Source organism: Dendrobium catenatum, unplaced genomic scaffold, assembly GCF_001605985.2.
Source record: "Dendrobium catenatum unplaced genomic scaffold, ASM160598v2 fragScaff_scaffold_1483, whole genome shotgun sequence".
Lineage (NCBI taxonomy): Eukaryota > Viridiplantae > Streptophyta > Magnoliopsida > Asparagales > Orchidaceae > Dendrobium > Dendrobium catenatum.
In genome coordinates this window covers 447,037-470,069 of record NW_021319945.1, presented here as the reverse complement: position 1 = coordinate 470,069, position 23,033 = coordinate 447,037, and the positions used below count along the sequence as shown (strand labels likewise).

At 37.8% G+C, this 23,033-nt stretch overlaps 1 protein-coding gene across 2 annotated transcripts in view; it reads left to right on the top strand.

Moving 5' to 3' along the window:
* The window catches only part of LOC110115458, a 65,227-nt gene that overhangs the window by 15,299 nt on the left and 26,895 nt on the right, over positions 1-23,033 (top strand). Inside the window, exons 2-3 of one of the 2 annotated variants that reach the window (XM_020848699.2) lie at positions 1,946-2,274; positions 2,770-2,944. In XM_020848699.2, the coding sequence (XP_020704358.1) occupies positions 2,058-2,274; positions 2,770-2,944 (392 nt within the window). In that variant the 5' untranslated portion in view covers positions 1,946-2,057. The remainder of the gene's footprint in view (positions 1-1,945; positions 2,275-2,769; positions 2,945-23,033) is intronic. The other variant, XM_020848698.2, reaches the window with a different exon arrangement.

The following is a 23,033-nucleotide window of genomic DNA, read 5'->3' as shown; positions in this document are numbered from 1 at the left end:
CTTACCTAAATCCTAAACTAAAGACGTAAACAAATCATGTTCTAATGCACCCCCGAGCCACAACAACTTCCTCCCGACTACCTCGACCTCTAGCGTACCGCCTTCGTCGCAGCCACCACTTTCATAGCCATCGTTGGGGATCACTTGAAAACCGCACACCACCAACACCTCATCTAAAAATTTAGGAGTATTACTCTCATCATTATACTGATGATAAATATTTATGAAAGATGAAGATGACTAAAATAAATGATGGAGAAGCAGAGTGGGAGGCTTAGACTCCATAGGATGAGACAGAGGTAAAAACTTCCTCACTGATGACGATGTAGATGGTTTTTGAGTCATTGACAACTCTTGTAGCTTTCTTTAAGAATTAATTGTGGATAAGTAAGGAAGTGAGAGAGAAGGAATTTGAAGTTAAATTTGATGTTATATTATACTTTTATGCAATTCTAATATTTTCTGTTATTTTGCTTTTGGATTTCAATTCTATTTTATGCAATTTATTACTTGTCACTTTACATCATGTGCAATTTTTTTCCATATGTATGTTATTTTGTTATTTCATAGTTCAATAAAAAGCTAATATGTCATTCTTTAACATATTATTTTGGCATTATATAAAAAATCACTTTTAACCTTTATTTTCACTTCACAAAATTATTTGATTTTGAGGCTTACACCTCAAAACGACTTGAGGCTTACGCCTCGCCTCACGAATGGAAAACCCTTCAATATCCAATTGCGAAATTTTAAACTTTGCAAATGATTTCTAGAGGTATTTAATCCAGTGAATATGAGAAACTTACCTGAAAGTGCAAGAGAGGAAGATGCAAGTGGGTTTTCAAGGGATACCAGGAGTTGTTTGAGTTTGTCATTGTCTTCTTTATTGAGTTCTTTGAAGCTAGTCGGTGTTTCTGGGTTAGGCTGACTTGTTGTGCTGTTGGCATATGATGTGACTCTTTTCTCATTTCTTTGGTTCCACTCCTTGGGGGCTTTCCGTGTATCTTCTAGCATGTCTCCTTTATATGTCGTGACTTCTTGTAATAGCTACATATAAGAGAGTCTCTGTCTTTGAATTTTGCAGTCTTTACCTTTCTCCTTCCATGGTGCTTCTTTGGTTGTCATTGCTGAGCTTTGAACTACTTTTGGATCCAACATTACGCCTTGTCAGCTTCTTCAGTGCGGATGAGAGCGATGTTTTCATTCAGTAATGGCGTCTCCTCGTTGCCAAGGATCTGGATTCTTACTTGAGCAAGTTCTGCATTTAGTCCTGCAAGAAAATCACAAACTATATCTTTTTCAATAAAGTTTTTTAGAATAGCAGCATCTTTTGGAGACCTGGTTTCTATGCATCTATAGTGATCAAGTTCTTGTCATAGGTTTTATAGAAGAGTGGCATACTCCATTATGATCTTGCTTCCTTGTTTTGTTCTTCATACTTTGATTTTAATTTCAAAGATTTGAGCAGCATCCAATCTTTTGAAAATTTTGTCTGGCAGTATTCCATATATCATTTGTAGTGGAAAGGAACATAAAGGTATCACTAATTTCTGGAGTCATGAAATTCCATAACCATGACATAATCATAGAGTCCGCTTCATCCTATGCCCCAAAATTAGGTTTTCCTCCTTTTGGTCCTCCTCCAAGGAGGTGATGTATTTTTCCTTTCCCTTTTAAATATGTCATCACAAATTGAGACAATTTTAGATAATTTTTTCCCATTTAGGCTATGGGAAGGTTGCATGCTTTGGAGATCACCTCGTTCTTGGCGTATTATGGAATCTTCAAATTGATCAAAGCTCTGAGATGAATTTTCTTCAGACATTGTGGTATAACTAGATTACTTTTAATTATGTCAGCAATAAAGGTTGATTATATTAACAACAAAGGCTGATATTTATAGGGTTTTAATTAAATCAGGTCATTTGATTTGGTCTCACAGGTTTGGAAAATACCGTAATAAGATGGGGAGGTCTCATACGCTTGAGCTGGCTCATGCAATTCCGTCCCGCTAGCTTCCCAGTCTCGCAAGTTTCGTTCTACAACAGAAGACTATGTCTACGTCTTCCGTCGACAATGCTTCGTCCCACAAGATCGTGCGCAAGGCTTTGTCTTTCGTCAGCAAAACTCCATCCTGCGAGGTTGTCTGCGAGCCTCCTTTTGTCGGCAAGGCTTCGTCCTGTGAGATCGTCCGCGAGGCTTCCGTCAGCAAAGCTTCATCCCGCGAGGTCGTCCGCGAGGCTTCTTCTTTAGTTGGCAAGGTTCCTTCCGGTAAGGCTTCCGATAGTTTCCTCTTTACTTCCTTCGTGTCTCTGATAACATGTTGAAATCCTGGATTTGAGATGGAAAACCATAACTTTATTATACAACATCATTCCTATTTATAGATCTATCAAGAGGTCTTACGAAAGAAACAAATAACTATAGAATAATGAATAATTGCTGTAATATAATCCTTCCTAAGTCAGATGTCTAGCTATGGAAGGTACTCAATGTGAGTCAAGAGAACTTCCCATGGATCTCTATCCTAAGCCGTTGGATTCATACAGGAACTAGGGGTTGAGATTTAACAGAATGGTGTACTATTAATTTGAATTCATTCTCTAAGTATGAATTTCTCTTGGTAATTATTGTTCATTTTTGTTGCTTAATTAATTTCCCTCCATTAAGTTTTAGAATTAATTTTTGTGTTAATTTCGCTTACGTGTGCTGAATGACCTCTCTGTATTGCTTTACATGGCATTAACGTAGTTCCTATCGCTACAGGATTTGTTCATGACCTACTGCATGCTGTTCTTAGAACAGCAGTATCTTCATCTGTCTGGCCTTCTATATGTGACCGAGGAATTGAAATAACGGGCATTAGTAGAACTGCAAATTCTAGGCTTATGCACATTTTATGTGATAAAATCTATCCTAGCAGTCATGAAACTCCACTAAGGTTTGCTTATTATAATTCTTCAATTATATTTTCATTGTGCTTGGCTAATGTTTCTATGCTTATTTATGGACTTTCTAATCATTTAATTTCAGATTTTTACTGATATAAAATTTTTTGAAAATTGCTTAGTTTTTTTTATTGAATTTGTAAAGCAGGACAGTTTTAGTTATCGGCTGAGTAATTCTCTTTCATGATGGACAGACATAATGTTTTTTTCTTATGCAGCAAGGTGATCTTTTGAGTATGTCATGCTGGTGCTTGACAATTCCTTGACATGTGATTTGTCCATTCTCTTGGCAACTCCCTCTCTCAGGGATATCTAGTGATTTATTCAGTAGCAGGCTCAACATCCCTTCACCGCAAAATGGATGGATGGCTTTTCCTAGGGCAACGCTCCTAAACGCGAGTCTCCATCTCCATGACATAATAAAATGGAGATATGGAATGTTGTAGATTGTTCTAGAAAATGGAATGCATATATATCAGAAATTAAAAATTGGAGTCATTTTTTTGCATGATCCAATGCTCTCCGCTTAATGTTCTGACCTCATTATCTTCTACCTTTTCTAGAGGACACTTCTCTCTTTGTTTTGCCTCTGCTCTTCCTGTAGACAGCAGTTATAATTATTTTTCTTGTTTCCTGGATTGCTATTCCCTGTTTCTTTGACTGGTAATTCGTGGCAGCACAGGCAAAACACAATTCAAAGCATTTTTGGGATCTTCAAGTGGGAAGGCATCCAATAATTAGTTGTCCTTTGCCTTCAGATAGACCGGGCTAGGTGTATAAAACATTGTTCCATCCCTGTTATAAGATATAGTTTATTAAGCCCGAACTAATCCCATATTGTGAGTACGCTTTGAAACTCCTAGAACAAATCCCCGAGATAACCATAACTAGGATTTCACGTGGTGAAAATGGCAAAGCCGATGGGCTGGCAAAACTGGCTAAAGAAATGACAAATTTTTAAGAGGATCCAATCATTATAATAATTCATAATAGACATGCATTGGCCCCGGCCTCCTTACAAGAAGAGGAGGGAAAAGAAACACCTGAGAGCTTGCATATATCAGATGAGAATGACTGGAGGGAACCATTCATTACATATTTTAAAGAGGGTTGATTACCGAAGGATAAATCTACCACCTCGCAAATATCTAAGAGAGCGTTAAGATATGCTTACGTAAATGACGCACTATATCATAGATCGTTTGACCAAATGTGGCTACGATGTATGGGTCCTGATAAATCCCAAAAAGTCATAATTGAAGTCCATGAAGGATTGTGCGGTGCACACCAATCTGGATCAAAAATGAAAATTAAAATCAAACGTATGAGATATTGTTGGTATATTATGGTTAATGATTGTCTTAATTATGCTAAGAAATGTCATCAATGTCAGGTGCATGCCGATATTATACACCGACCACCTTAACCTGCTACATCCTACAGTATCATCTTCGTCATTTGAAAGTTGGGGTACCGATATAATTTGTCCTATAGAACCATGCTCCTCTTTAGGACATCGGTTCATCCTTGCTGCCACAAATTACTTCTCAAAGTGGGCTGAAACAATTCCCCTACGAGAAGTTAAAGCGGACAATGTGATGAAATTCTTCCGAAATAATATAGTCTATCGTTTTGACGTACCGCGTAGAATTATATCAGACAACAGTACCGCTTTTAAAAGTACCAAAATTTATCGATTTATAGAGCGCCATAAGATAGACTGGCTATTTGTCGATATATAACCAAAGAGCTAATGGTTTGGCCGAAACATTTAACAAAACTTTGGTTAAGCTGCTCAAGAAAATTCTCTCTAAAAATAAGAGAGAATGACACCATATATTAACATAAGCTTTATGGGCATATTACACAACCCATAAGACTGCGACACAGGCTAGCCCGTATTCTCTGGTCTTCAGAATAGAAGCGATATTACCTCTCAAGATAGAGTTACCCTCGCTTCTTATTGCTATACAATACGAACTAACCCGAGAAGAGAATGATCTTTTAAGGTTGGAATAACTTGAAGCTTTAGATGAAATTTGACTTCAAGCCCAACAAAATCTAGAAATTTATAAAGCGCGTATGACTAGGGCCCATGAGCGAATAGTCTGTCCTAGAAGCTTCAAAGAAGGTTAGCTTGTAGTAGTTTGTAAAAAACCCATAATCCCCCATCGCCGAGTTGATGATAAATTCGACCCAATATGGGAAGGGCCCTTCATTATCGAAAAGATATATGTAGGAGCCTACCAACTTATAGATATTTTTGGTCAAAGGCCTATGCTACCAATTAATGGCTAATATCTGAAGAAATACTACACATAACCTCTCAATTGATAGATTATTATGATGAAAACTCTTCATGTAATACATGAGACAATTTATATATATCTCCCTATAAGGAAGGGGATGATATTTAATCACTCCTATAACAATAAGAGACGATTTATACATATTCCTACAATGCAGGATGCAAATTTATAACTAATCCTGCAATACATGAGGCAATTTATATATCTCCATGCAAGATAAAAGATAATATTAATCTCTCCTATAACAATAGGTGACGATCAACATATATTCCTATGATACATAATGTAAGTTTACATATTCTCTTGCAATACAAGGAGCACTTGACATACACCCTTCTGAAATATAAGAGTCAATTTTATCTATATAATCCCATAAGGTAGAAGATACCTTATACTCCCTCCTGTAATACAGGAGGCAATTTTTATAAAAATATCCCTTTATCAATCAGTGTAAGGGAATCATGAGACTGCATATTGACTTAATGATTTATCATTATAGTTAACTGCTAAAGTTTGTCACGCTCACAAACCTAAGGGTTGAGCTAAAATTCATTGGTTCAATAAGCCTAAGGGCTGAACCTCTAAGTCTTTTAAGCTCACAGACCTAAGGGTCGAGCTAAAATCTATTGGTTCAATAAGCCTAAGGTCGAACCTCTAAGCTTTTTATGCTCACAATCCCTAAGGGTTGATCTAAAATCTATTGATTCAATAAGCCGAAGAGCCAAACTTTTAAATCATTTATGCTCACAAACATAAGGGTTGAGCTATAAAAAAAGAAAGAAAAAGAAGATAAACTATAAAATTAATGTAGAATTATAAATAAATATATGCATAAGTACCAGGAAGGTAGTAGTGAGGTTGTTAAAGTTTGAATTGAATGTTGCTGATATGTTGCCTAACTCTAAACAAACGATCCTGCAACATCGCTCGCTGCTCCTATGCAAACTCCAACCGACGACGCGCCGATTCAAACTCTGTGGAAAAGACAATTTACCCTCCAAATGCTCGACCTCAACAGCTATCAAAGAAAAGTCCTATGTATGGGTAGCCGCTGCTCTTACCTCTTGACGTCTCGCTAGAAGAGCTCTCTCCCTTAGTTTCAAAACTCTGAGCTCAGCTTCTATGCCCATAAGCACAATCTACACCCTAAAAATGTCCCGCTAACAATGCTCTAAAGTCTGTAATCTAAAATCTAGATCAAGGCGATCTATCCTCATCCTATCCCAAGTGGCTCTGGTCTCAGCCTCTAAATCATCAAAAATCATTTAAGACAATCTCTGAGAAGTTTAGTCTAGATGAAGAAACCCAAACTCAACAGTGCGACATGAAATCTCACACATCTGTAAAAGGTTATCTCGAAGACCGCAGGAGGAAGCAAAGTCCAAAAGTAAGCAGACCTCCATGTGAAAACTTGACAAATCTAGTAAAGTGTTGAGGTCCACTCGCCGTAATAAAACTCGTAGTGCTGTAACAGCATACTGCATTCCCCTCGGCCACCGCCGATTGAAAGAGCGACGAGCTCGGAACACTGATCTTGACTCGAAATATGAGAGCTCTAGACCTAGAACATGAAGGAAAGAGTTATCATTGAGAAATATTTATATATAAAATATGATAACAAATGTTAATTTGAAATAAGAAAATACCTGAGGAATGAAAGTCCTCTGCAAAAGCTACAGATTAACAACCAATTAAGTGAGAAATAATGCCTGGTGAAGACCCCCCTGAGGAGCAACCTGAGACCACTTGAGTCAAGTAAGGGTGGGTGATCAGCTCCGTTATGGTGTCATCAGCATTACTCCTGGGTAGTAACTGGGTAGAGCCACTACGAGTATACTGAGCAACAGGTGAAAGCCCTCCCAAAGAGCCACTAATGACTACTCAAGTGAGATATGAAAAAGTAAGAGATGAAACAAGCTGCTCCACTAAAAGTTCACTAGGACCACCGACAATGAGATCCATAAAAAATACTGGTTGTCACCTACAAACATATATTAAAGGGAAGTGAAAGGAGAGAAATAATAATAAATAAAGGCCATTAAATAAATAAGCATATAAGAAATATTTACCTCTAACTTTACCAGAAGCACCAGAAGTAGTGATTGCGATATGTGGGATCTGAGTGCCTGAGTGATCTTCTATGTGCAGGTCACCTGATGATGGGTGATGTGAAGGGCTACCTATGCCCAATGCCGGACTCGAACTGGTGTGATGAGCTGGTGGAGCAGGTGTAAGTCTGCTAGGCTGTAGCCCAAGAGAAAACTTACCACCTGAGTGAAAAAAGTCAATATATTCATTATTTAATCAATTAATATAAAAATAAATAAAATACATTAATTCCTTTCATTCGTATGAGAAAACTTATATGGGCCCGGAGAATTATGTGCAATGTCCAGGCAAATTGCTTTTAAGGGAGAAGAGATAGGAAGAGTGTGAGGAGTGTCCTATATATCAACAAGAGCATGCCAGGATGCTGAAAAATGAACAAAGAAATTATATTAAAATATGACATGATATTTAAATTTAACATATAATACCCAATCGAGGTAAGTGTGTAACCTGTCTACTCGTACGAAGTCCTGCTCCTGGGTCGACCCCTCTCTACAGAAGAAGTCGGCAAGGGGGCTACAAACATTAGAATTTAATAATGTATGTGTGTATGAGAGGATATATATAATAATAATAATAATAATAATAATAATAATAATAAAATAGTAATAAATAAAATAACAATACTAGTATACTTACCAGGGCAATCATGCATATAAGTAGGCTTAGGATACCTCTTTCGCCTTTTTTCTAACACTCTATAAGACTATGTTCGTGCAGGAGTGTAATCCCTCAAGCTTGATGAATGCCTCGGTTGGTCACTGCCCTTGATCCTCTTACTATATCTTTGAATGCCTAGCTCAAAAAAGGAGAAAAATGTGTATCGAATCCAGAGTAGGCGCAAGTGTGAAATGCCGGTAAGAGCATCTGTAGGTGCTATATAAAAGCGAGAATCCGTCCCAAATCGAAGGAGAAAACCCCAAGTCATGGAGGTCACATTAAGATAAGCTGAAAACGAAAGAGAGCTCAAATAGCGATGATCTGTCACCCCAGGAAGTGCTAGAAGTCCATCTAAGGTAGTGACCTGAACAAAATCAAACTGTTGCGCTGCTCTGTTGACTGTTGGGGTTATACCCCTCCGAGACTATAGAGCAATCTCTCTTGTAACAAAGCCATCCAGGTCTCATGTTGACAAAGTAAGAAGCGATAGGCGCAAAGCCGCTCCTGGAAAGCAAAGTAGGTTTGCCCATCTCTGTCAAAGAATCTAACATTGAAACTCCTAAACTCCGAGAGAGTAAATCTCCAACTGGAGACTTATAAACCAGTCTAAAATGGCCGGTCATGTGTAAGGGTGCAAAGAAAAACAATCTGATCTGGGCCCTGTCTGTAGTTGAGATCGCCTCGACTAACTGGATTAATAGGGGGAAAAGGTGATCTGAATTGTGGCTTGGTAAATCAGTGCAACTGAAAGCTCCCTCTATGTGTATATGCACCCATCCATGAACATAATGCCACGGTACCTCAACCACACGCTGTCAACGACCATAAGAGGTAGAAATTTGTCCAAAATCGTAGTATATCTGAGCAAGTGCAGCTGGGGCTAAAGAAACCTGTATCCCACTAGCAATCAGGCTGACCATCAAAAGTGTACTGGGACGAAAGGATCTGTCCTGACTCGGAAAGACAAAATTGCACAATCAAGTAGCCATAAAAGCTACCAAAGAAGTCTCATCTGAAATCTCCTTAACGGTAACTGGCCGAACTCCTGCTGCTGAACCAGGCTCAAAAAACTCAGCTGAAGCCTGCTCGCTATACTGAAGATCTGTGCCAAAGGGATAATGGGGATGAGCAACCAATAATACATGTCTTCTAGAGCAATACTCTCCATCCAAATACCCAAAGAAACTGCAGTCACATGGCGGTGACCTCTATGTCTCCGAAGGCGATAGTACTGTGCTAAACTCTGGTGATGACCATTTGAGTAAGCAAACTCTCCCCGTCTCGAGTGACCAGCTTGCCGACGCCTGAACAAGTCGTAGTCCTGAGGAATGCACTCATAAGGAATGCCCAAAGTAGGTAAGCTAGAAATCAACTACAAATCTCAAAGGGTAATCATCATCTCGTTCGGTCCAATGCAACAAGTGTTTGTGGTACTATTCCAGTGCTCCGCTAGTGCTTGAAGCTAGGAGTACGAAACCTAACTATAATCAAACAATGAGGCATAAATGGCTCCGTAGATGCCTGCCTGCTGAACTACCTTTTGATGAGCTCTCAGGACGTATCAAGCCCAAAAAAAAGATAACCCTTCAGCATACTGAAAGACCTCCCAAATATCAAGTTTTTCAATCTCATGACGAGATAAGCTGTAACTCAACAGTTTGATGACGAGATAAGTGTTTGTGATACTATCACTATGATGGTAGGTCTTTAGATCAGATCGTCGAGGGCTTGAGTTATGAAGCTCAGGATGTGTTACAACCTATTACAGATATTGCAGTGCGGACCGATATCATCAGATTGTTGAGTTACAACTTATCTCATCATGAGATTGAAGAACAATAGCATGATTCGATATTTGAGAGACCTTTCAGTATGCTGAAAGGCTATCTTTGTTGGGATTGATACATCCTGAGAGCTCGCCAAAAAGTACTTCAGTAGGTAGGCATATACGGAGCCATTTATGCTTCATTGTTTGATTATAGTTGACTTTCATATTCCTGTCTTCAGGCACTAACGAAGCACTGGGATAGTACCACAAACACTTGCTGGATTGGACCGAACGAGATGACGATTGTTCAGCTTACGTACTTTGGGCATTCCTTACGAGGAGTGCATTCCTAATGACTACGATTTGTTCAGGCGTCGACCAGCTGGTCAACTGAGACGAGGAGAGTTTGCTTATTCAAATGATCTTCACCAGAGTTTAGTCCATTACTATCGCCTTCAGAGATAGAGAGGTCACCGCAGTGTGACTGCAGTTTCCTTGGATAGTTGGATTGAGAGTTTGTTGCTCTAGGAGACATGTATTGTTGGTTGCTCAGCCCCATGATCCCTTTAACATTGATCTTTAGTATAGCGAGCAGGCTTCAGCTGAGTTTTTTGAGCCTGGTTCAGTAGCAGGAGTTCAGCCGATTATCATTAGGGGGTTCAAGAGGAGACTTCTTTGGTAGTTTTTGTAGTCACTTGGTTGTGCAGTTTTGTCTTTTCGAGTCAGGACAGATTTTTTCGTCCCATTACACTTCTGATGACCAACCTGATTATTAGTGGGTGACAGGTTTCTTTAGCCCCGACTGCACATGCTCAGACATACTATGGTTTTGGACAGATTTCTGCCTTTTATGGTCTTCGACAGCGTGTGATTGAGGTACCGTGTCATTATGTCCATGGATGGGTGCATATACACATAAAGAGAGCTTTCAGTTGCACAGAGTTATCAAGCCACTATTCAGATCACTTCTTCCCTCTATTGATCCAGTTAGCTAGGGCGATCTCAGCTACAAATAGGGTCCATATCAGATTATTTTTTTTGCACCCTTACACGTGGCCGGCTGTTTTAGACTGATTTACAGGTCTCCAGTTGGAGATTTACACTCCCGGAATTTAGGAGTTTCACTGTTAGATTCTTTGACAGAGAGGGGCAGACATATTTTGCTTTTCAGGTGAGACTTTACGCCTATTATTTCTTACTTTATCAGCATGAGACCTGGATGACTTTGTTAATGAAGAGATTGCTCTATAGTCTTGGAGGGGTATAACCCTAATAGAGCAACGTGACAGTTTGACTTTGTTCATGCCACTCCCTTAGATGGACTTCCAGCACTTCCTAGGGTGACAGATCATCGCTATTTGAGCTCTCTTTCATTTCCAGCTTGTCTTGAGTTGACCTCCATGACTTGGGTTTTCTCCTTCGATTTGGGACGGGTTCTCGCTTTTACATGACACCTACATATGCTTCTACCGGCATTTCACACTTGCGCCTACTCTGGATTCGACACACCTTTTCCTCCTTTTTTGAGTTAGGCATTTAAAGATATAGTAGGAGGATCAAGGGCAATGACCAACTGAGGCATTCGTCAAGCTTGAGGGATTATACTTCCGTACATACAGAGTCTTATAGAGCGTCTGACAAAAGACGAAAGAGGAGCCCTGAGCTTACTTATAGGCATGGTTGCCTTGGTACGTATATTAGTATTATTATTTTATTTATTATATATATCCTCTCATACACATATACATAATTAAATTCTAATGTTTGTAGCCCCCTTGCTTTGGCGTAGATCAACTTCTCCTTCTCTAGAGAGGGGTCGACCCAGGAGCAAGGCTTCGTACGAGCAGACAGGTTACACATTTATTTCGATTGGTTATTATATGTTAAATTTAAATATCATATCATATTTTTATATATTTTCTCTGTTTACTTTTTAGCATCCCAGCATGCTCCTGTTGATATACAAGACACTCTCCGCACTCTTCATGTCTCTTCTGCTTTAGAGGCAGTTTGCCTGGATATTGCCATACTTTTCCGGGCCCATATGAGTTTCCTCATACGAATGAAAGTATTTATGCGTTTTATTTATTTATTTTTATATTAATTAATTAAATAATGAATATCTTGGCTTTCTTTCACTCAGGTGATAGGTTTTCTCCTAAGCTACAGCTTAGTGGACTTACACCTACTCCATTAGCTCATTACACCAATTCGAGTCCGGCATTGGGCATAGGTAGCCCTTTACATCACCCGTCATGGGGTGACTTGCACATAGGAGATCACTCAGGCACTGAGATCCCACATATCGCCATCACTGCTTTTGGTGCTTTTGGTGTTGTTTTAGGTAATTATTTCTTTTATGCTTATTTATTCAATGGCCTTATTTGTTATTATTCATCTATTTTCACTTCCGTTTAATATATGTTTGTAGGTGACAGACCAGTGTTTTTTATGGATCACACTGTTGGTGGTCCTATTGGACTTGCAGTGGAACAGGTTGTTTCGTCTCCTATTTTTTCAGATTCCACTTGGGTAGTCGTTGGTGACTTGTTGGGAGGGCTTTCACCTGATGATCTGTGTACTCGTAGTGGCTCTACCCAGTTACTACCCAGGAGTGATGCTGATGACACCACAATGAAGCTGATCACCCAACCTTGACTCAAGTGGTCTCAAGTTGCTCCTCAAGGGGATCATCACCAGGCGTTACTTCTCACTTAAGTGGTTGACAATCTATAGCTTTTGTAGAGGACTTTTATTCCTCAGGTATTTTTTTATTTCAAATTAGCATTTCTTATCATATTGTATATATAAATATTTCTCAATGATAACTCCTTCCTACATGTTCTTGGTCTAGAGCTCTCATATTTCGAGTCAAGATCAGTGTTCCGAGCTCGACGCTCTTTTAGTCGGTGGTGGTCGAGGGGAGTGCATTATGCTGTCACAGAGCTACGAGTTTTACTACAACGAGTGGACCTTGACGCTCTACCATACTTATCTAGTTTTCATATGGAGGCCTGCTTACTTTTGGACTTTGCTTCCTCCTACGATCTTCGAGATAGCCTTTAGCAGATGTGGGAGATTTCCCGTCGCACTGTTGAGTTCGGGTTGCTTCAGCTAGACTACATTTCTCAGAGATTGTCTTACATGATTCTTGTTGATTTAGAAGCTGAGGCTCGAGCTGCTTGGGATAGGATGAGGAGAGATCACCTAATCTAGATTTTGGATTACAGACTTTGCAATAGTGTCAGCGGGACATTTCTAGGGAGCAAATTGTGCTTTTGGGCATAGAAGCTGAGTTCAGAGTTTTGAAACTGAGGGAGAGTTCTTCTAGCGAGATGTCAACAGGTTAGAGCAGAGACTACCCATACCGTGAAGGACTTTTTCTTTGATAGCTGCCGAGGTTGAGCATTTGGAGTTTAGTCTTTTTCCACAGAGGAGTTCGACTCGGCTCGCCATCGGCTAGAGTTTGCATAGGAGCAACGAGCGATATTTCAGGATCGTTTGTTCAGAGTTATACAACAGATCAACAACATTCAATTCAGACTTTGACAGCCACTCTACCACTTTCTTGGTACTTATGCATGTATTTATTTATAATTCTGCATTTATTTTGTAGTTTCTCTCTCTTTTTTTTTTATCTCGACCCTTAGGTTTGTGAACATAAACGATTTAGAAGTTTGGCCCTTAGGCTTATTGAACCATTGAATTTTTGTCAACCCTTAGGTTTATGAGCATAAGATGTTTAGAGATTCGATCCTTAGGCTTGTTGAACCTGTATATTTTATTTCTCAACCTTTTAGGTAGGTTGATGAAAATAAAGCTCGACCCTTAGGTTTGTGAGCTTGAAGGATTTTTTTCTTAAATTTGGCCCTAGCTTATCGAATCAATGGATTTTAGCTTGACCCTTAGGTTTGTGAGTTTAAAAGACTTAGAGGTTCGGCCCTTATGCTTATTGAATCAATAAATTTTAGCTCGACCTTAGATTTGTGAGCATGAAAAACTTCAGTAGTTAATTATAATGATAAATCATTAAGTCAATATGTAGTCTCATGATTCCCTTATATTATTTGGTAAAGGGCTATTTTTTATAAAAATTGTCTTCTGTATTACAGGAGGGAGTGTAAGGTATCTTCTACCTTATGAGATTATATAGATAAAATTGCATCCTGTATTTCAGGAGGGTGTATGTAAAGTGCTCATTGTATTGCAAGAGAACATGTAAACTTATATCCTGTATTGTAAGAATATATGTTGATCGTCTCCTGTTGTTATAGGAGAGATTAAATATTATCTTCTACCTTGCGGGAATATATATAAATTGCCTCATGTATTACAAGAGTTATAAATTTGCATCCTGCATTGTAGGAATATGTATAAATCATCTCCTATTTTATATGAGTGATTAAATATCACCCCTTTCCTTATAGAGAGATATATAAATTGTCTCATGTATTACAGGAGGAGCTTTCATCATAATATTATGTCAATTGAGAGGTTATGTATAGTATTTCTTTAGATATTGATCATTAATTGGTAACATAGGCCTTTGATCAGAAATTTTATAAGTTGGTAGGATCCTCCATATATCTTTTCAATAATGATGGGCTGATGCATTTAGATTTTTTTGCCTTTTCTAAAGATAGTTGTTTTCTTATCTTATTTTGTTCTCAAAGTTATGTCTTAATTTTATAAAAGTAAGATTTGTTTCTCTTGATTGATTTCTCTTTGTGCCTCGCTCTAATTTGTTTACGTCATGGGCCCTTCCCATATTGGGTCGAATTTACCACCGACTCGGCGGTGGGGGATTATGGGTCTTTTACGAACTACTACAAGTTCATTTTCTTTGAAGCTTCTAGGACGAACCATTCGCTCATGTGTCCTAGTCATATGCGCTTTATAAATTTCTAGATCTTGTTGTGCTTGAAGTCTAATTTCATTTAAAGCTTCAAGTTCTTCCAACCTTAGAAGATCATTATCTTCTCGGGTTAGTTCGTATTGTATAACAATACGAAGCGATAGTAACTCCACCTCGAGAAGTAATATCGCCTCTGTTCCAAAGACCAGAGAATATGGGGTAGCTTGTGTCGCATTCTTATAAGTTGTGCGATCTGCACATAAAGCTTCTGTTAATTTATCGTGCCATTCTCTCTTATTTTTATAGAGAATTTTCTTGAGCAGCTTAATCAAAGATTTGTTAAATGTTTCGTCCAAACCACTGGCTTTTAGGTTATATATTGATGAATAACGCCAGTCTATCTTATAGCGCTCTATAAATCGATAAATTGACACTTTTAAAGACGGCATTGTTGTTTGATATAATTCGATGCGGTACACCAAAACAATAGACTATGTTATCTCGGAAGAATTTCATCATATTGTCCGCTTTAACTTCTCGTAGGGGAAATGCTTCAGCTCACTTTGAGAAGTAATCTGTGGCAGCAAGGATGAACCGATGTCCTAAAGCGGAGCATGGTTTTATATGACCAATTATATTGATACCCCAACTTTCAAATGACCAAGATGCTACTGTAGAATGTTGCGGGTTAGGTGGCTGGTGTATAACATCGGCATGCACCTGACATTGATGACATTTCTTAGCATAGTTAAGATAATCCTTAACCATGCTAGGCCAACAATATCCCATGCGTTTGATTTTAATTTTCATATCTGGTCCGGATTGGTATGCACTGCACTATCCTTCGTGGACTTCAATTATGACTTTTTGGGATTCATCAGGACCCAGACATCGTAGCCACATTTGGTCAAACAATCTATAATATAGTGCGTCATTTACGTAAGCATATCTTAACGCTCTCTTGGATATTTGCATGGTATCAATTATATTGATACCCCAACTTTCAAATGACCAAGATGCTACTGTAGGATGTTGCGGGTTAGGTGACCGGTGTATAACATCGGCATGCACCTGACATTGATGACATTTCTTAGCATAGTTAAGATAATCCTTAACCATGCTAGGCCAACAATATCCCATGCGTTTGATTTTAATTTTCATTTTTGGTCCGGATTGGTGTGCACCGCACTATCCTTCGTGGACTTCAATTATGACTTTTTGGGATTCATCAGGACCCAAACATCGTAGCCACATTTGGTCAAACAATCTACGATATAGTGCGTCATTTACGTAAGCATATCTTAACGCTCTCTTGGATATTTGCAAGGTGGTAGATTTATCCTCAGGTAATCTATCCTCTTTGAAATATGTAATGAATGGTTCCCTCCAGTCATTCCCATCTGATATATGCAAGCTCTCGTGTGTTTCTTTTCCCTCCTCTTCTTGTAAGGAGGCTTGGGCCAATGCATGTATATTTTGAATGATTATAATGATTGTATCCTCTTAAAATTTATCATTTCTTTAGCCAGTTTTGCCAGCGCATCGGCTTTGCCATTTTCACCACATGAAATCCTAGTTATGGTTACCTTGGAGATTTGTTCTAGGAGTTTCAAAGCGTACTCACAATATAGGATTAATTCAGGATTATTAATGTTAAAAGCACCTGCTATTTGCTTAATTATAAGTTGAGAATCTCCATATATATGGAGTCTCTGAATTTGCATATTAATTGCAAGCTCAAGACTTGCAATTAAAGCTTCATGTTCAGCTTCATAGTTAGTGCGATGTTCTATTAAGCTATATGAGTTTCGCAGATGGGAGTTTAGGTGGTCGGGTTGGTTTTATTGATGAAGCTCCATCAAAATAGAGCTCCTATTTATGTAGATGTATTCTCCATCCACCTTGAGTATCTGCTCATCTTGCAGCTCGTTGTTAAGTGGAGAACTTACAGGTAAAGGATGTGCAACAAGAAAATACGCTAGTGCCTGTCCTTTAACAGCCTTCTATGGGATGTCGGTTATATCAAATTGCATTAGTAATACGGTCCATCTAGCTAGATGTCTCGTCAGAGTGGGTCTAGTCATTAAGAATTTTAATGGATTCACTTTAGATGTTAATGTTATCTTATGAGATAACATATAGTGTCGCAATTTTTGCGTGGCAAAAATTAATGCTAAACATTGTTTTTCAATTGGTAAGTATTTTGATTCAGCTCCTATTAGTCCTCGACTCATATAGTAAAGGGCATTCTCTTTGTCATCAATATTGTCTTGTGCCAGTAATACTCTGAGAGATTCCTCCAGAGCTACTATATACAAAATTAAGGGCTTGCCCAGAATAGTAACAGCAAAGATTGGAGGATTTAATAAATATTATTTTATACTATTAAAATGCCTCATGGCAAGCATCGTCCAACACGAAAGGAGCATTTTTCTTTATTAATCGTGCTAAGGGTTGACATTTACCCGAAAGATTAGATATAAATTTACGAATATATGTCAATCTTCCTTGTAATGAACAAAATCGTCTTAGGATTTTTGGAGGTTGCATTTCCACTATTGCTTGAATTTTATCAGGATAAATTTCAATCCCTCTATGGTGTACAATAAATTCGAGGAATTTTCCGGAAGACACCGAAAGCGCATTTAAGGGGATTCATTTTCAAATTAAATTTACGAATCCTTTCAAATACAATTTTGAAATAGTTTATATGCTCAATTTGATCTTTACTTTTTAGAACTAAATCATCAACAAAACATTCCACGTGCTTGTGGATAAGATCATAAAAAATGTGGTTTATCGTCCTTTGATAGGTGGCCCCAGCATTTTTCAATCCAAATGGCATAACCTTGTAACAGTATATGCCTATACGAGTTCGAAAACCCGTATGTTTTTCATCATTTGGATCGATTTTGATTTGATTATAACTCGATGATCCATCCATGAAGTGGAACATATCATGGTTTGATGTATTATCGACCATAAGTTCAACATTGGGAAGTGGAAAATCATCCTTCGGACATGCCTTGTTCAGGTCCCGATAGTCAATACATATGCGAATTTGACCATTTTTCTTCTTTACTGGGACGATATTGGCAATCCAATCAGCATATTTTTATTCTCAGATAAATTAAGCTTCAATGAGCATTTTAGTTTCGGCGATGACTTGCTCTTCAATTTCAAGTCGCATTCACCTGGGTACTTGTTTGATAGGCGACACTTTGGCATTGATGGAGAGCTTATGCACAACCACCTCTGGTGATAAATCATGCATTTCAGTGTAGTTCCATGTGAAATAATCTTTATACTCAAGAAGTAGTATTCTTAGCTCTTTTGCTTTATCATGTGGAACATTTGCACTAATAAAGGTTGGCTTTGGATCTTCTTCGGAACCCAAATTTATCTCCTTAAGTTCATCCACAGTAGCCTGACCACCTTTTTCAAATTCTTTTGGAGCTTCTTTCAGATTTACAACTTGATTTTCGGGTTCTGGTGGTCCCTCCTACTAATCTGTTATGCTGTAGGAGGTTGCATACGTAAGACGTGAACATTGGGGGTATTCAAGATAGTGATAGGATGCTGCTCGTGTGAGATATGACTGTCGAGCATATCCAAGCCCCCATGTTGTAGACAAATCATTGCCAATAGGTCTTTGTGCATGCTCATTGCCACATTCCAAAGTTTATTTGTTTGCACGAAGAAGACATTTCTCTCTATGAGCTTTCTCATAATTGGTGAAGGACATTGAGGAATAATTATCCATATATCTTCGTAGTTCCACTCATCTTCAATTTCTATTTCGTGAGCGGCATGATATGACATCACCCTTGACTCGTAGAAAAGGGATCCGCGTTAATTGAGACCTCTTTGGGGAGGGGCATAGAATGTCTTAACATTCCTATGTTCGTATTTATTGAGGTTGTCAATGCTTTGGAATGTGTCATTGGCATAAGTACTATTTTAATGATATTTGTGGATATCTGTTCTTCAGATACCCTTATCATCAAAATTGACATATTTTTCAATTTCTTCGATATAGAATTAAGTCCTGGATCCCCTTCCTCTAGAAATTATGTAGTACCTTTTGGATGATAAAAGAATTATTCTTCTTCCTCTATAGTTGATTTGCTCGAACATCGCGCTTTATTTGCATGACTTACTTTGTAATCAAAAGGAATGGCGGATAGTTCACTCTTTATTTTCCCTATGATTAGGGGTTTGAAAGTTGCGGAGATATCATCATCCTCTTCAATATCACTACCGAGGTGAGGCACTGAGAATATTTTCTTCAGTTTATCCTTGCCTTTATCCTTCAACTTTCCTTTATCCTGCATAGCGGCCTTGATTCTCGGAAGATTGATGCCTTCTGGCTTTTGCACGATAAAGTACTTGGCGTCATTGTAGATTTAACCTTATGCACCAAGAACGGTTGTTCATCGCCATCAATGCGACGTTCTTCATTATCTCGATTGTACTTCATGCATTGATGAAGTATTGAAGGCACTGAGCCATACTTGTGGAGCCATGGTCTTCCGAGAAGTGTCTTGTGTGATTTATTGGAATAATTATGTGGAATCTTGCCTCTGTATGTAGCTCTCCAAATCTTAGAGATAAGACCACGAATCCTAAGGTTCTTTGACCCTGTTCATTAAACCCTTGCAGGAATACTGTGCTTTTTGGTTAGATATTGAACATCCAGGGCTAATTCTTTGTGTTCTGAGGCTCATTAGATTGACAGAGGAACCTGAATCAATCAAAATTCTATTAATTTCTACATTGTTACTTTTCGCCGTAACATATAGTGGTCGATTATGATCTACAGTTCCCAAAAGCATATCACTATCATAGAAAGTAATTGTAGCATTATTCTGTGTATATAAGGCTTCTTTCAAGCTTTGCTCGGTGAAGAAAGACTCATACTGCTTAGGATTTTGCAACTCCTTGATGATTGTGTCCCTAAGGTCTTTGGACATGATAAGGGCATCATATATGCTCAGCAATGTAGGCAGCTTGCGAAGATGAGATAAGATATTGTAATCCACATTTGCATTGGCCTCTTTAGGCTTTGGTGGTCTTTGGACTTGATTGAGCTGAGTATTTCTATCCTGCTCTTTTCCTTCTTTTGAGGTGGATGATGAATTTGTTTTCCACTTCTTAGCTGAATTTGCATCACTTTTTCAGACGAATCATCTTCAACATGGGAATCTTCTATGTTTGCCACTTCTTCAGCTCCTCATGAATCTGAGCTGCTTCCGAGTTTTGGACAACTAATTTTAAGAGTTATTTTACTCTTATTTTTATCATCAGGAAAACATAGTTCTTCATCTGAGTCCGTAAACGGCGATGCCGTACGACACGTTTCTTTAGGAGTGACTTTTGAATTGGCCTTTTGAAGATTGAGAGGTCCGCCTCGTCCTCTCCCATTTCTTCCACTTCTTTGGCTTATAACTCAACAAGTTTCTGTCGGAATAATTGTCTCTTCTTCATATTCCAAGTCGAGGTGTAAGTTGGCCATGGAATCCTCCAACTTGATCAGTCTTCTAGGAGGTTGCTGGTATTCCTCGATATAATCGATGTACTGCTGGATTTTGGTCTTCTGTTCCGATTATCTCTTCTTCTTTCTTCTTCGAGATCTAGACGTAGAAGCTTTTCCTCCTTAGTCCTTATAATATTTCGAACGTTTCTTTTTAAGTGATGTAGGATCCTCCTTAGTCGACTTCTTCAAGCGGAGGAGTCTCGGATCAACTTCTAGTTCTAGAGCATTCTTTTGACGATGCCCCTAGGCTTGGGTAGCCTTTCAAACTTAGCTACACGATCTAATAATTCTTGAAAGGTATTGATCGTGGCCATTGCTAAGTAAGGAGCCTTATGATCGCCAATATAGTAGCTACCTTCAGGGGAATTCTAGTTAACTACAATCTGACTCAAGGAAAATGAAATTCCATATGTGTAAAGCGGGATTCATGCCAACACGCCATTTTTCTTGAGCCAACATCTTGGTGAGAATAATTTTTGATACCGTATTTTTCTTTTCTTATAACTGATCCTCTTTCAGTTTTGATGGCTGTCACGACCCGGCCCGGATGCTCGATCTAACGAGGCGGGTATGAAAAGTTGGACGATAAAATTATTAAACATTATACTGCTTTTTCATTTGTACTGAAGAGCCACTAAAACACAATATGTAGATTACCTGTTGTCATTTGAACGTCGTCTTCTGTAAACATGTTCTTCTTTGTCAGCCATTTCTTCTTTAGGAACTTGAAACATTTAAACTCGTGGGTTGAGTTTACTAAGTAAACTCAATGGGTAACTATTTAAAATATAGATTAATGTATATTCTATCATTTCTTAACTTTATTTCTTTCATTTCATTGATTTATACTTCTTTGGATATTTTCATTTGAAATAATTTAAAATATTTGTTATATTTAATATTTCATTTTTTTATTTCCTTTTCCCATTTGATTTGCACAGGTGCACCATCTCAAAGTACCCAAAGGTACAACCTTTTCCATTTGATTACCTTTTCCATTTCCATAGCATTTTTTTTCCTTTTTTTTGTGCACGAGTACGGCGTCTCCAGCTAGTATCATAAGGGGGTGAACTCCTGTCATTTTCAATACCTTTTCCTTTATTCTCTTTTTTTTCTTTTCTCATTTTCATCCTTATTGTTACCATTGCATACAACATATCTTACATGTATCTCTATAAATATTACTTATTATTTGCATAAACGAATAATATACATATGTATGTTTTCTTTCTAAACTTTACTTTCTATTTTTTTGATATACTCATTACATATCCTTTTTCTTTCCCATAATTGTACTCATACATATTGTTGCTTATTTCAGGTAAACATTTCCAACAGTAGCATAATTCATAAGTCTAAACAATTACATATATACTTCTTTCTAAATGAAAATAGAATTGAAATAAAGAAATTTAAACTTTTATAAATACCCACTTTGAACTTTTCAGGCATTCGATGCTTGATATAACCTTGAATCAATTTACCTCCTTGCTGAATCCTTGATTGATCAACTCTTATAACCTTGATCTCTCTTTCTAAAATTTCTAAATTGTACAATATAACTCTCATGAAATAAAATGATTAATTAACAAAATCTAATTAATGCTATAACATGGAGAATTCACTCACAAAAAGGAATTTTCTCAAAATCCCTTAAATTCTTCTTTCTTCCTCAAAATTCTTTCTCTTTGCTTCAATTCTCTTCCTTTACCTTCAAGAAACATATTGTTCGCTTTAAACGAAGTAAAAGAAGAAAATTTATATAAAAATCCATAAGAAAATCCAACAAACCTTTTTCCTTTTCTTTCCTCGTTCGTTTCTCTCGTTCTTGAAATTCTTCCCAATTTAGTACTTCTGTAACAATAAGGATGAGAAGGAAGGATATCTTTTGCTAAAATTGGAAAACAGAACTTACCTCGCTCTCGCACGAAGCCCTCGGTCGTCCGCCCGATCCTCTATTTCGCGAATACTGTTGTTCCGCGAACCTTCTCTCTGTTCGCGATTTAATAAGGTAGGCTGGCCGGTTCAGTTGAACCGGCCGGATGAACCGGTCGTCACAATGGCGGCCTAGATTTCTCAACAATGTTCTAAAAAAAGTGTCTTTTTTTCTTCAGAATGCTTGATCAGTTGGTAAGAAAATGTGATGATAATTAAATCATGAAATTATCCCACCATATTTTAGTGTGAATACTTTGGATAATTCCATATTGCATGGGCATGCGCACCTTGATAACACCCTATATATTGAAAAGTCACTAATTTTCAACGTAAGTGTTGTTTCTTTTGATTGTTTTTTTGAGATATATGTGATCACAACTTCTTATAAAATATTCAACTCATCATCGATCAATGGATATAAGTACATATCTCTTTTTCCTTTTGGATTATGCGGTCAAGGTATAATTTGTGTGAGAAGTATATATGGTATAGTCATGCGTATTTTAGGTGTAGATTGTTAAGTGTAAGTATTATTGGTCAGCATGAAGGTTATTTGGAGTAAAACCATTAGCACATAATCTAAGCCTAAGATTTTGTGGATTTGAAGTGAACTATGGATGTGCTTGATCAAATTGCTTCTAGGCCTCAACATTAAATGGATAAATTATAACACTTGGTTATGCAATTCTTTCATGATGCTATCTCATGTGATCGATAGAACTCGTAGATGTATAAAATTTTTATAGATGTGTAATGTAAATAAAATAACAGACATCCTTCTGCTTCCACTATTTTACACTTTTTGGTTTAATCCAAGTACATTGTAATGCCTATATTCTATTTTTAGCAAACCATCCTTGAATTATAGCATATAACCATTACTGAAACAACCTTTTTTTTTTGTGCA